Genomic DNA, 15,543 nt, shown 5'->3' with positions numbered 1-15,543 from the left:
ACTTGGCGATCATTCTGCCACAGATCACGATACGGAGGTTTCCCTACAACATTAATTAAATATGACCACCTTTAAAAATATTCATCATCACTTCAATTTTCGGATGAAATTTTCGATTAAACGAATAATCCTAATTTTAAGCTTTACCTAACGAGTGATTCGTCCTCTTCACCAAATAATTAAACTTCGTTGAAAATCGACAATAAATTAACAATATTTAATTAAAACCTTTATAGAGCAGAAGCGTTTAACATGTTTCACGCACTCTACAAAAATGAAAGAATTTTAATCTTGCAAAATTTCTTTTACAAATGATTACGTTTAGTTATGAAATAGCATTTACCGCTACTTTCAGTCGTCGCCAAAGGGAGAAATAAAAAGAAGAAAAAAAGCTGACGTCAGATGTGATTAAAAGCTTGAAGAATCGTTTGCTTTTTGCTATGAAATATCAATTAGCTGTTTCTTTTAATAAACTTTCCCTTTAGTATTGACAATTTCTCGATTTACATTTTTGTAAATTATAATATTTAGTTTAAAATTTTAAACAAATAATTTCAAACTGCTATTTATTTGTCAAACATAAAAGTGTCTAAACACAGTATATAATATGCAAAATGCATCGTATACTATAGAAACTTTGTTCATATTTCTTCCTGAAAAATATCTTGCAACACAATCAATTAGTCCATATGTACGAAAAATCATTTTAATTAAAATTACAAAAATGCTTAGCTTTTGGAATTGTTCGCTCTAAAATTTTGTTATTTTTCTTCCTCTGCAATAATATGTTTGAATTAAATAAATTTTATCAAGACTGTTTGTGTCTATAAAAGTTGTAAAAAATTTAAAATTTATAACATGAATCTTAAAAGAAAACGCGAGCATATATATATATATATATATATATATATATATATATATATATATATATATATATATATATATATATATATATATATATATATATATATATATATATATACAATAAATAAATTTTTTTAACTAATGTTCGATATTTAGACAAATGGTATCTTACATTTAAAATATTTTTTTTTCCTGCACTGTGAGCATTGGGGAATGGAGAAATATTATACGGAAGCATTTTTTTTAAAAAAACAAAAGAGTTAATGAAAACTAATTTTTTTCAAAGTCATGTATATATATGCCTTCGGAGATATTTAAACAGGTTTTTACTTGTAAATATAATTGTTTTGACCGTTTCCGACTCTATTGTGATTCACATATTTAATTATCAGAGAGGAGGCCGGGATAACCTGGTTGGAAGGGCGTTCAAGAGGTCGTGAGTGCGATCCCCGCCGTCCGAAGACTTCCCGTGAAGTAAATGACGACAGGTGCACGTTAAATCTGGTGGGTCACAAAGTCTTCACCGTTCCCATAACAAATCAATACCTCTGGGGGGGTACTGAATTGGAGATGAATTGCCATATGACTTTCAAGAGATCAAAGTGGCAACAAGAAAGTCCCATACAAGTATTTTTGTGGCTACCAAGTGACAATGAATAGTCACGGAGATTATGTGATATCACAAGGTAGAGTAATATCAAAGTCACATTACGACCTTATTGGGACAATTCAAAAGGGTTACAATTGTGACCGCTGTGGCGGTTTTTGACATTGACATCACGTTGCCGTTTTTTTTTTATTATGACAAACTGGGCTATCTGTGAATATCTTCACACATCTATATATATATTTCTCTTACACAGCGACAAAAAAAGCCTCATTACAACTCCCCGAATGGCAACGCTAGAAAATCGACCAGTGATTGCCGCTAAAAATCTCACATGCCAAAATCTAGCTGAGATGGCTCAACATGTAGCGCTTTTAAAAACGGAAACTGAAATAACAATTCAGCTGCGGCAATCTCATGCTATTAAGCTAGTCAGAAGTGAGTAGTCTTTGTCGATAGATCTCTATTTTAGTATTTTGTCGAAAGCGCTTTTTTTCACGAATTTATTTGACGATTTTTAATTTATATCACGAATTTATTTGTTTTATTATTGTTATTAGTTATTCATTGAAAAATGAGTCTCAGTCAACGAGTCTTTATTTGAATTCAAATTTATTTGAATGACTTAGTATTTACTAAAAAGATGTAATTTTTTTTTTAAAAAAAAGTTGTTATATGGATTTGAATGATTGTTTTGAATTCTTAGAATTTTGTGCATTTGCAATGGACCTAAGTTAGTAGCGAGCGAAGCAAACCATATAAGATTGCGAAACAATTTTCTGGGATTGGCGAGCGTTAGCGAGCAGGGGGCGCAGCCCACTAGTATTATCAATACTATTGTACTATATACTGAAAATAATATCGTCTTGCACATTTCCTATTTCTATATTTAATGTAATGCAGCAACACATTTTAATACCAGAAATGTTCCACTGATAATCACAAAAATAAATAAACAATTCTCGCTTATTAAATTAACGTTTTTTTTTTTTTTACTGAGAAATAAAATTATTTTGTGAATTATTACTGAAAAAAACTCATTCAATAGTTAAATATCAAATGGTTTGCAGTGTACCAAAAAAAATGAACCACCCTGAATAACTTTTGATTCTAATGATCGAATTTTCACGATCTAGGACTCAATCTCAATGGTTTGAGAGGGTGACCTCAAATATGCTAATTAATAAGTGCATAACTAAGTTACGAAAGCAGACTAAAAAACGTGCCTTCTCTGAATAAAGATACCTTTTTTTCGACGGATTCGGATTTCTGACACCCCAAAATATAGGGGGTAGCCGCAATCTGGGATTTACGATCTCAATAGTTTGGTCAGGACTCTGGAGAGCGTTCCGAAATTTAGATCCATGAACGGTAATTTTATTTTTTGTGAACTTCTCTAAATCTTGGGATGTTTTAAGTGAATTGAAAACCTTTTAAACGCAATTGCAGAATTTGTTTATCTAAAAATAATGCCATGCGAAAAATAAAATTTTAGTAGATATTTATGATTTTTTATTATTTTATTCAAGAAAGGAATAACAAACGAATTTTTTATTTAAGAATATTCTATATTTTTATAATTTTATCAAATATTTTTGAATCGTAAGGTATATAATTTTTGCAACATTTTAAAGAATATAATTTTAAATGGCAAAATACAAAATTTGAATGAAATCGGTTGAATAGTTTCTGAGAAATTGAATTTCAAGGAAGTCAGATAATTAAATCAATGGGTTAAATTAAACGATATATAATATAAATATAGAATACTTATTATATAAGGTGTTATATAAGTCTATATTAGATAATTAAACCAAATTATAAGACACACGGTAGTTTCTTACTAACATGTTTTTTAATTTACATGTTTTCCACGAGTTTGTAAGCAATACTTTTATATTTAGACCTACATGTAGTGGGTTTTTATTCAGGAGACTTATAATATACTTCCTATTTGTATTTATTTTTAACCTATTGCATTACAATGTTAACCCATTGATACACTGACGTAAACAAGTGCAAACCGCGTCAAAACAATACAGCTGTATAAAGTATCACCTGATAATTAAGATTTTACATAGAATCTTACAGTGCGTCTAATAATTTGATCAGGGACTGAAAAATTAGTGAATCGGATATTCACTCATTTATCAACGAATAAACATTGACAATGGAAACTATCTATAAACATAAACTTATTAACTTATCTGGTCATTTTCATAAAAAAGTACAGTATTTAAATGTCTGAATGAGATTTTTTATGGTTGTATAAAATTTCTGAAAATGATTAAACCAGTTTTGAAAACAAACACCTTATCAGATAAGTAAGATATTAGTTGTGATTAGGACTGGGCGATATTAGAAATTATATATCGTGATATATCGTCAGTTTTGCATCGCGATATAGCGATGTATCGCGATATAGTATTTTTGAATTTCATTTACTTTAAGGCACAGAAAGTCAGATTTCTATCAAGACTTCATACGCATATTGATTTAAATCAATTTATAAATTTGAAAATATATATGTTTTGCTAAAGAAAGATATTAAATAAATTGACTAAGATGTACAAATCTTACTTAAAATATTTATTGAAAAAATGTGTGTAGATACAGAATGAAATATTTGCACTTCTTTATCGTTTATAAGGTATAAGCAGTCTTAATTTAAGTTAACTCCTAAAACACCCTTAATGAAAAAAAATATTGTTATTAAACAAAAGCTGATTTTAAAATTTCAAAATATATTTTAATTAAAATAAAAGTTAGATTGACTAAAAGCCGAAGTTTAAAATTAAAAATGTTCGAATTTTAAACTAAAAAGTAAACATAAGATTTGTAATAATTTCTTAAAATTTTCGTTCTCTGAAAGATTTCTCAGTTTAAAAATAAAAAGGGAATTTTATAAAGATATCTAGCTGAAATTATTGAAAGAAAATTTAAAAAATTTAAAAAAAAGTTTGTTAAGAAATTCATTATACACTTAAAACAAAGTGTTAAAAATATTTTTTTTTTTTAAAAAAAGAAACTTTTTTTAACAAATCAATATTTGCTTGTACTATTATGCGCAAATAATTACAGAATTATTAAGTTCGATCGTAATGTTCAAATTCTTAATGAAGAAGTAAACACAAGTTTTGTTATATTTTCTAAAAATGATCACGCAAATAACAAAAGATTTCTTAGTTTAAAAATAAAAAAATAAATAAAAGTGAAATTTATCAATATATTTACCTAACAGCATAGGAACAAAATTTAAAAAATAAGTTCGTTAAAAAATTATTTGTATGCTTAAAACAAAGAGCTAAATAAATTTTAGAAAAAAAATGCTTCTTAAACACTATTTTTATTATTATTTCATATAAATAATTTAATTAAATTAAATAATGACCGAATTATGAACGAAAAACAAAGTAAGGCTTAAGTTTCTTAATTAAATTCTTAAAAATAAAAACAAAAGAATTGTGATATTCGGTAATATATTTAGCTAATTAACTAATAATATAAAACGAAAATTAAAAAAAAATAATGATTTTACTCTTTAATAAAACGAAGTAGTAATTGATAAAAAAAAAAAAAAAAGAAATGAATAAAATTCGCAAACTTTTCAAATTCTTTTGAACAAATAAAGTTTATTGACTTATGTCCAAAAAATAAGTTTTGTTTTAACTTTATTTCTGAAAATAAAAACAACTCAAGATTTATAAATTTAAAATCAGTAATAGAAGCCCATTAAATTATAAGAAGTTTTATCCGAAAGGTTTTTAATAAATTAAAAGAAAGTAAAAAAATAACCTAACAAATTTATTTACTTTGTAATTTAATTCCTTATGGGTGCCTTAAATTAAATTTCCGATAATTTTCACATTTAAAAATATAAAAAAAGTTTTGTCAGAAAATAAATAAAAAACTTACCTAATTAATGAAGAAACTTTTCTTTATAAATTCGTTTCAATAATAGATTGCGTTCAGAACAAGGTTACGACGGCGATCACGAAGTTAATCCCATTGAAAATAATCTACAAGAAACGATTTCAAATCGCGAAGGTGCGAAAACGAACATGGGATATAACGATATAAGGTCTCAAAAGTGATTCTGATTCTACCGCTCATCAGTCAAGGCCGTCTCAACATAACGAAACAATATCGTCTTCCACAGCGCGAGTTGGCATCGGAACGTAAGAGAAAGTCCTTGCGTGTATCGCTATATCGCTATATCGTCTTCTTCACTCGACGGCTTAAATCAGATTTCTGATGCATCGCTTGGAATGAAAGTTGCTGTATCGGTTTGCCGATATAGGCGTTAAATCGATATGTCGCGATATATCGATTCATAGCCCAGTCCTAGTTGTGATTCAAATGATTACTTACCATAAAATGAGAAATGAAAGGGTTATTCATAATAAAAGTGATTTTATTTTATATTTGCATTAAGACACCGAACGACAGACCCTTTAAAATAACTTATTACTAAGGTTAACAGGAATTCGGACTACATAAATTTTCAAAGGATACATCAAAAATGCTTTGCCAAAACGTCTAATTTTTTGCCTCTTTCATTTAAAAAGTTGGATATTTTATATTTCTTAAATCCCATCATGTTTAAAGCAAAAGAATAAATAAATGAATAATTCCATGAAGCAGAAATATAAAAGACTGAATGCAAATGAATGAAGAATATTCCATTCTTTTTTCTTCATCAATTTCGTTTCGAGCGCTTTTCTTAAAATATATCATACATTATTCATTAGTTTTAAGTTTGGACTCGTATATCAGGCACGGTATTAAAATTATAGATGCAAATGAAACTATTCTTATTTACATCAACTCCACCTATGACAATTCTTACTTCAGTTCGACAATTCGCGTTCCCAAGTAATGCCGTTTGTTCCGGGTTATTTTATAAATATTTTTTACTCTTTTCTTGTAATAAATCAAAGTATTAAAAATAAATTTTGATTTTTAAAAAATATAAGATTTTAATGCATTTGGGAATTTATAAGCTGTTGTGTTGGCCATGCAGAAGACATATTGTAAATGCTGTGTAATAGAGGAAGATTTTTAAATCTACAAAGTTTTAACTATACAATTTGTGCTCGAAAAGTCTTGTTTCTGACCTATAGATGAGCTTTAATGTTAAGAACAACTTTATTTTTATTGTTTAAATGATGCTTATACTTTTATAACTGTGTTATAATGACATTCAACTCATACTAAAAATGCATGTTTGTGGCGAATAAAATAAAAAGTCTATCATTGATATTAATAATAATTAAGTCCCGTCCCTGATCAATGGATGAGCTTTAATGTTATGAGCAACTTTATTTTTATTGTTTAAATGATGTTTATACTTTTATAACTGTGTTATAATGACATTCAACTCATACTAAAAATACATGTTTGTGGCGAATAATCTGAAAACTCTTATCATTAATAGTTTTACTTTCCTGACCTGAATTTCATAAAAATTGCAAAAAAAGCGGGAAAAGGAAAATAGTACGTGCTACTTTGCTGTTTAATTTATTATACATTTCATATTTTAGAATTCAATGTTAAAAATTGTACTTATACGTTTATCAAAACACGTACTTATACTTTTCAATATACAATAATCACGTCAATACTAAGTTTACAAAATGGCTTCTGCATGTTTTATAATCATCTTATTCTTTTCTTACGAAGAAGTTTCAGGTAAATTTTTGAAACTAGTTTAAGAATTGAAGTAATATTTTGAATTTTTGTGCCCTTAAAACATTTTATAAACTCAGAAAATAGATCCTGAATCTATAAACAATTAAGTATTAATAGGCCGGGAGTACCTGGTTGGCAGAGCATTGGACTCAGGTTCGTGTAAACGGGAATTCGAATCCAGCCGACCGCAGTCTGACTAAATGGTAACTGGTGCACTTTATATTCATCAGGTCACAAGGTCCTCCATGGGTCCATAATGAATCAATACCTCTAGGGGTACTGTATTGGAGAGTGATCGTTTGCTGGTTCATGTCAAAATAAGATCTGTGAACGAATGAATGAATGTATGAATGGATCCGCCCTATAAGAGGGTGTGACGTGTGGGTTTGGCAGAAGTTGAATACTTGGCAATAGTGCCACTATAAAACTAGAAAAATCGCACCCTCTCTGCCTTAATGATCGACGACAACAACAACAACATTAATTATTAATACGTATACAAAGTTTTGCATCTGCTTATGAACGTTCTTTTTCTGTGCAGAACATCATGCGCAACCTTGTGCGACGCTACGTGACAGACGAACAGAGGAAAGCAGACAACCAAGGAGTGACTGAAGATGATGTGAATGAAATCAAACAGGACATTTCTTCCTTCCGCTACGAGATCATAGAAGTGATGAAGAACAGTGGATTCAACACATCAGCCACCAAAGAACAAGGACAGAGTAAGATCTTTATTTCCAATAGCTGAAAACACAAGGAATATCCAATGCTGTTTTGCAATAGTAACCAGGGCCTGACTTGGGCTGTGGCATACGGGGCAGTTACCCAGGCCACCCTTCCCCCCAAATCGAATAGAAAGTTTATTTTAAGTTTCCTTCTTTAATCAACTTTCTTTTAGCAAAATGTCAGTTCAGTGTAAAATACGACAAGTTTATGTTAGCTTCTTCAATAATCTATACTCAATCTATATGTTTCGTAAATCCATGGCTTTCTAGTGCGGAATTCAGCTAAATTTTCGCAATGACGAGGGACAAATTTGGCCAATCGAAAGCCATCGTAACTGCGAAATTTTAGCTAAATTCCGCCCTAATGTCAGCAGGGATATGGATTTTTCGCAGCTAGATGACAAAGTTAACAATCAGAAACTTGCATTCGACATGATGGACATAAAATTGTCAGAAAATTAATAAATTGGACACAACGATATTTCGTCTGACCATAGGATGGGGGGGGCGCTTAATAGCTATATTAGGTTCTCATCATTTTTCTTGTTATCTATAATGAGGTGAAAAATTTAAATACCTCTATAAAGTTCGGTTCTTCATACTGGAGTAGTGAAGCAGAGGGGGGGGGGCAAAGAAGTTTTTATCCCGGGTTCCAATTAGGCTAAGTCGGGTCCTGTGCATTGTAACAGTATTCAATGTTCTCATCGTCTTTAACACTAAACATACCAACACTTAATCTATACCTATTTCTAACATAGCCGGTCAAATAATTGGACTTTATGTTTCTTGATTAAATGTATGAAATATGGATATCAGGAAGGAAATAGACTAAAAAAAACTTTAATATAATTAAACAGAATTGTACATTGATAATTTTTATGTATTACAAACACAAAGAATAAGAATTTTTAATTCAATGCTCGACGCATTTTTTACATATGTTGCAGGGTGTTTGCATTGTACATTTTCCGTAAACATATTTCTCCTAATTATTATTATTTCTGTAATTCTTATAATTATTCCTATAATTATAAGAATACATAGGAATTATAATTATTCTTATAATTATAAGAATATATAAGAATTATAATTATTCTTATAATTATAAGAATATATAGGAATTATAATTATTCTTATAATTAATATTATTTCTCCAAAGAACTTTTACTGTCTTGATTGTTTCGACATTTTTTGTGGGCAAAAACTAACAGTTAGTTAGAAATGAAGTAAAGCTATCAAAATAAAATATAAGTTACTTACCAAAACATTTAGTATTTGTCACTTTTTCTCACGCAAAAATGCCAATCTAAAATTTTAGGTATTTTCTTGAAATTTGAATGCACAGTTGTTCTGATGGAACTCACTACGCAACAGTCTTTGCAGAAATGTGCAACTCATCGAATGCAATACGTTGAACGCGTATTATATCGTAAATTCTGATCCGATAACCTTATAAAGCAATAAATTGTTCTCCCGGTCAAATGACCGGTTGTGGTAGAAATAGGTCTGCGAGAAGTGTTATTCGAAACAAACAAAATACAAAATAATAATAATAATAGAATCTTAAGTGTATGTAATTGTTAGGAAAAGTCATGAAGTCAAATGTCTAAAAGCAATAATATGATATGCGGATTTTCGATGCAAAAGTTCTTAAACGGTCATTTGACCGGTTATGGTATGTTTAGTGTTACAAACTCCGGGTCTCATTCCATCAGTGTGTTATGGCAAAGACTGCATCAAATAATTGAAATAACATGGACAATTGATGTAGTTAACAGCAAAAAAGGTGTTTTAATTTTTGTTTGCTAAAATAGGCTTGTCCAACTACAACACTTATAAAAGAACTTATTTTCATATTCTTCCTATTTGCATTTATTTTTAATGCATTGCATTACAATGTTAATTAATTTATAGGAGCGTAAACAAATGTAAACCGGTTTAAGTTTTGTAAAAACAATAAAGCTGTATAATATCACCTGATAATTATAATTTTACATAGAATCTTATAGTGCGTCTAATAATATAGCCAGGAATTGTATCTGTAATGATTTACGTGACCAAATGCTAATTTTATTTGCTTAAGAGCCAAAGCCCAAAGATTTGCATTACTGACTGTACAACCTAATAATTTGATAACGCAATAAGTAATTTAAAAAAAAAAACTTTTATCGAGAAACATTATTCTTATTTGAATTTATAATTACGATTATTTGTTCCAAAATGCTACCAATCACAAAAATATTGATTTATTACAGGTTCTGCGGGAAAGAAAGGCCGCCAAAAGGAGAGAAGGCTGATGAAAGGTTTCGACATAGGCCTTGTAGAAAGTTCCTTCCAATCCACTCCTGAAGTCAGTGTAGACGATACTAACTCTCCCCCAAGTGGTCCTCGGATGGCCAAAATTGCAAGGCTGGCCACCAGAAAGAAGAAACAAGGCAAGTGGAGTCACCTGGTCGAAGCTACGAGACACGCGAAGGCGAGGTTCAGTCGAAGTAAGAGTGAAGATTCATTGAGCAGCTCGGTTGGCAAGATGGAAAGAAGGAATGATTCCACGAGCAGCAGCGGCAGTAGCATCGATCAATCGGCAGAGACCCCGGTGGACATTCCTGTCATCAACAAAAGATCGCTGTTCGCCAGAAAATTGGGAAACGCCCTCAGTTCGTCCAGATTGCGACTGGCATTTTTAGACTCTGAAAAAGTTTCTGCAAACGATAATCTTGGTGGTTCGAAGAACAAAGTGAGAGATAGCAGCGCTGATAGAGACCTGCAGGCCCAAAGGACGGTGAGTGCACCTTTCAGTCAGTGGTTGGGGACAAAGAGCAATTCACTGGACTATCTGGGCAGGTACACCAGTGACCAACACCAGCTTTCGTCCGTCAGAAGTCTGTCCCCTATTCCCAGTTGTGCCAGTTCCAATGTGCCTACTCCAAGAAGTTCCATTACTGGACAGCCGGAAACAGTTCCTCATGTCTCCCAACCGGAAGAGAGAACTTCTATTCTTCCTGGTGTTGAGAGTGTGAATTATTCTGCGAATAATTCTGGTTGGATTTAAAACTCGCCCAAGGTGCTGAAAAACTTTTTGTAAATTTCAGTTTCATCTTCTGTACATATAGAAAACATCAAAGAAGGAATGCTACTATTTCTGATATTTATCATTTTCATTTATTTATTTAGGAGACGTTTTGATAAGTTTCTTTTATATTTGATCTGTAAAATTCGGAAGGTATTTTAATGTATTGAAACATCTAACACCTGCATATCTAACATTATACATTTTTTCCCTTTTTTTGGACAGTACAATTTGATTACTGGGAAGAAAAAAAATTCTTAAAATTATTATTTTATTGGAAAAAAATTTTTTTTCTTTAAGTTAAGAAAATAAATTTTAATTATTTTTTTCTTTATAAATTATTCTATATTTTTATGATTTGCATGGCTACTATTTTGGCTACAGTTTGAGCAATCACAATTTTAGTATAGAAGGGTTCAAAGCGCAACATAACGAAAAGAAATATTTTTAAATAAAATACATTTTTATTTATCTTTTCTTTAGTATATCCATGAATGGTTTTGTATTCATTTGTGTTGAGCAAGGGAAAGAAATTTATCGTATACGGAAACGATAGCTTTATTGAAATTCTAGCCATTCCGTTTTTAATTGAACTGTTTTTTTTTATTTACTTTTTCTTCTTTCCTTTCCCTATATCAATTTTATTAAAAATATAAATCCATCATTCAAAAAATTCCATTTCGCTATTAAAATTAGTCGAAGTGAAAAAGATGCAAAGTACGTGCACGGTGCTAGATTTTTTCCCCCTACTACATTCTAAGGTAAATGTAGGTGCATTATAGTACAAAAATCATTTTATAAGAATTATTTAGTTAATTAAATAAACAATAGTCTTCATTATTACATTTCTAGTTAGAAATCAAGAAGGAGAGAATTCTAGTTTAACCCTTTCTCTGTCAGCGTCTCCATCTCATACGCTCGGCGTTTTTGTGCACGTATGGTCGGCGTCGCATGCTATGCGACGAAGAGAAAAATAGTACTATTGAAATTGAATTTGTTGCTACTTACACGTCTCCTTAAATCCCGTGATTATTTTTGTATTTCTGAATATAGCTCTGATATGGCGCAGCTAGTCCTACTTTCTTCACAATTTTCGCAGGGAGATTGAATTGAAATCAAAATTATTTTGTACAATCTGTAATTTCGCTTTTTTAGTGTTATTTTTGCGTGTCAAAATAGTTTTAATGTAATTTTAATTATTATTTATAATAGTTATTTTATGAGATATTTATAATTAATTATAATAATTAATTATTTTAGTTATTAAAATTAACAATTATTTTATGCAGATATCTATCTTAGACACCTTAAAGCAATGGAGTTAATAAATATGTTATCACAGTGTATTTTTTAATTATAAAATTCAGGTGCATTGTAGGGAAAACTGTAGATAAATGAACGGGACATTACATATTTCACCACCAATAGGTCAAGTAAATAAGTCTTGCTGACAAAAATATTTTGTATTTTTGAATTTAGGATAGAACATATATTAATTATCAGCAGTGAAAACAAAAAATGCTTCGAAAATGGAAATTCGAAGGGAAAAAAATCCGACAGACTCGCTTCATTTTTATGATTTGTTTACTTTGGTTATCTAAATTAATTGACTTTTCATTCTCAGGAATATTTTCTGAATTTAGCAAACTTAGTCATGATGTCCTTTTTCCTTGTTTTTTACTAAAATTGAATATCTCAAAAGAATTTTACTTTTATAATGTGCCAGATAAAGTGGCCATTGATTAATCAGAAAAGTTATAAAAAATAAATAACGCCAATTCAAATATTAGATACTCTACATCAAAGGAAAGAGAAATGATATCAATCAGAGATAGTATGAATGTCATTGGAGAATTTACTGATGAAATAGGAATGAAGAAATTTAAAAAAAATAGTGCCAATTCAAAATCTAGATTGTACTGAATCAAATGAAGATCAAGGTTTGCTGATTTTAAGAAGAAAAAAAGAGCTTCAAGGCTTTGATTTCTAAGAGGCAAACATTTGATTGCAATCGTGAAAATAAAACTGTATACAAATGTCACAAGACAGAAATAATAAATTTGAAGAAAAAAAAATAATAAATTTGAAAAACGAATTGGACAAGAATTGTTTTTATTTATACTTCCTCACTAGTTTCATTTGCACTTCATCTCCACGGCGTAGTAACTCTCGGAGTGAACCGATTTTCGAAGTTATTGATTTGTCAAAATCCTCAAAATGCAACAGAACTATTGATGAACCAGAGACAAAAACAGATATTGTCAATTCAAGTTCGGGAGTGCATTATATCAAATGAAACATAAAAGAAATAAAATCTATCAGGACTTGTATGAATGTTACAAATAGATTTGTTGATGAAATAGAGACAAAGAAGAAAAAAAAAACAGATATCACCAATTTAAATATCGGATGGTATTGCATAGATAAAAATCAATAGGAAATAGTATAAATAACAAAAGGACCTAAGATAAAATAGAAATTAAATAGATAAAATGAAACACAAAAAAAAATAAAATCTATCAGGACTTGTATGAATGTCACAAATAGATTTGTTGATGAATTAGAGACAAAGAAGAAGAAAAAACAGATATCACCAATTCAAATACCGGATGGTATTGCATAGGAAATAGTATAAATAACAGAAGATAAAATAGAAATTAAATAGATAAAATGAAACATGAAAAAATAAAATCTATCAGGACTAGTATGAATGTCACAAAAAGATTTGTTTAATGAATTAGAGACAAAGACAACAAAAAAATAGATAGCGCTAATTCAAACACCGGATTGTATTGCATCAAGTGAAATATAAATAAAAGTTAATATTAAAAAGTATAAATAACACACGAGGACCTAAGACGAAATAGAAATTAATAAAAAATAGATAGTAACAATTCAAATTATCAATACCATGCATAAAATTAAGAAAGAAACACTTAGAATGAAAAAAAAAGGCACGTAGCAACAATTCAATCCTTGAATTGCGAGCACGAAATCCTAGAATGAATCAGGGCTGAATTGATTTAATAGCAACCGTAGTTTTACTAGATTTATCATGTAATTGAAAAAAAAAACCGGTATAAGGCTCGATGCTCACAAGAAATATATTTCAGATTTAATATGAGGGAGTTGCATTCACTCTTTTTTTACACTGTAATAAATTTCTTGCATATTTTATAGTAACGCTTTAGTTATTTAAATCAAATGTAATAAATTTCTGATATCTTCCTTTGATACTCAAAGTTTACATCTCCGAAGCCCTACGATTAGTTTGCTATTCAAAGATATTTGAAGACATATTTTTAGATGCTTATCTCTGACAGCTATTTGACATTTAGCAATATTAAATGCATAGTGTTCAGTAATGACTACCCTTTATGCATATTTTAAAAATCCTTGGAGAAAATTAAGCCGTGGGATTCGCAAATTAAGAAACGAAAGTTGTCTCATCACTAGTGACGAAAGCGAGAGGAAAAGCACGAGAAAGAAGCAGATTTTGATGCTCCTAGTCCCGCCTGCCTCAATAATGATTAATTGGATTCCAAAAGCATTTTATTAATTTGCAACCCTTAAAGTGTACATTTTTTGATTTCAAGTATTTTAAACTATGCGATAAGGGTGGTCATTGCGAATTACTTTGTACATTAAGTACAAAAAGTACAGTCTACTCTTGAGCTAGTATATAGTTATATTATTATAGAAAGAGATTTATTTTGATATATATTTTATTTATTTCATATCATTAGTGCTTAGAGAATGAACAAAAAGAAACGAAATAGTTTACAGTTTCTTTATTGTAAAACATAAATATGTCATTTTCAAAAGTTTACTAGTTTATTTAACAACTTAAAATCCCGATGATTATTTAATTATATTTTTCACCATGGAAAAGTAGACTGCATTGTAAACAATAGCTTCCAAGCTTTTTTAACATCCACACACATAGTTATGTATAATTAACCTAAAAGTTTTATACGTAATTTGTCTAAATTGTAAAGCAAGAGAGTATGTGAGTTTTAAGAAATTATATTGTATAATAATAATAAACCAATTTTGAGCAGAATAAATTTTTTAAAAATGTTGTATGCACTTGTTCTTGACTTTTCATATAATTCCTTCAAATGCCAATCAAAATAATTTTCTCGTAAGGTAATAAAATAATAATTAAAGACGGATGATATTTTGCTCTTACATTTACACTTCTCAAAACCTGTTATCTGAAAGAAAATTGTGCATATTAGCTGTATGATAGGGGTGGACACTTTGTAAATTTTAAAACCATTTAATTAATTTGAAATTTTTTCGTTTTAAGGTATTGTCGAATTTTTAAACATTACTCTGTGGTGAATATGTGAGTCGATATTATTATACACTGGTGGACAAAATTAAGAGATGGAAAGCATTTTCGCACATTCATTCAACAGTCAGTTGTGATTTTTAACTTTAGTGAAATTTTTTATTATTGAAATATACTTTCATTTTTTTTATTAGTGGTACACAGCGTTACGAAAAATTTAGAAACAGTACACTAAAGTCATAAGTTTGGGAAACACTGCTCTAACTAATTAAATATGTTGCAGCAA

General features: G+C 29.6%; 1 protein-coding gene and 1 long non-coding RNA gene across 2 annotated transcripts in view; one reads left to right on the top strand and one right to left on the bottom strand.

The window, feature by feature from the left end:
• The window catches only part of LOC139425033 (uncharacterized), a 32,300-nt gene extending 32,023 nt beyond the window's left edge, over positions 1–277 (bottom strand). Inside the window, exon 1 of the long non-coding RNA XR_015431614.1 lies at positions 148–277. This is a non-coding gene — a long non-coding RNA (uncharacterized LOC139425033). The remainder of the gene's footprint in view (positions 1–147) is intronic.
• The window catches only part of LOC107445755 (transient receptor potential-gamma protein-like), a 108,032-nt gene extending 92,992 nt beyond the window's left edge, over positions 1–15,040 (top strand). Inside the window, exons 14-15 of the mRNA XM_021145790.4 lie at positions 7,704–7,887; positions 10,146–15,040. Of these exons, the coding sequence (XP_021001449.2) occupies positions 7,704–7,887; positions 10,146–10,942 (981 nt within the window). The 3' untranslated portion in view covers positions 10,943–15,040. The remainder of the gene's footprint in view (positions 1–7,703; positions 7,888–10,145) is intronic.
• The last annotated feature ends 503 nt before the right edge of the window (positions 15,041–15,543 follow it).

The sequence above is a fragment of the Parasteatoda tepidariorum genome, chromosome 2 (genome assembly GCF_982258835.1).
Source record: "Parasteatoda tepidariorum strain Cologne lab strain chromosome 2, Ptep-v5.0, whole genome shotgun sequence".
Lineage (NCBI taxonomy): Eukaryota > Metazoa > Arthropoda > Arachnida > Araneae > Theridiidae > Parasteatoda > Parasteatoda tepidariorum.
This window is presented reverse-complemented; position numbering and strand designations above follow the sequence as displayed.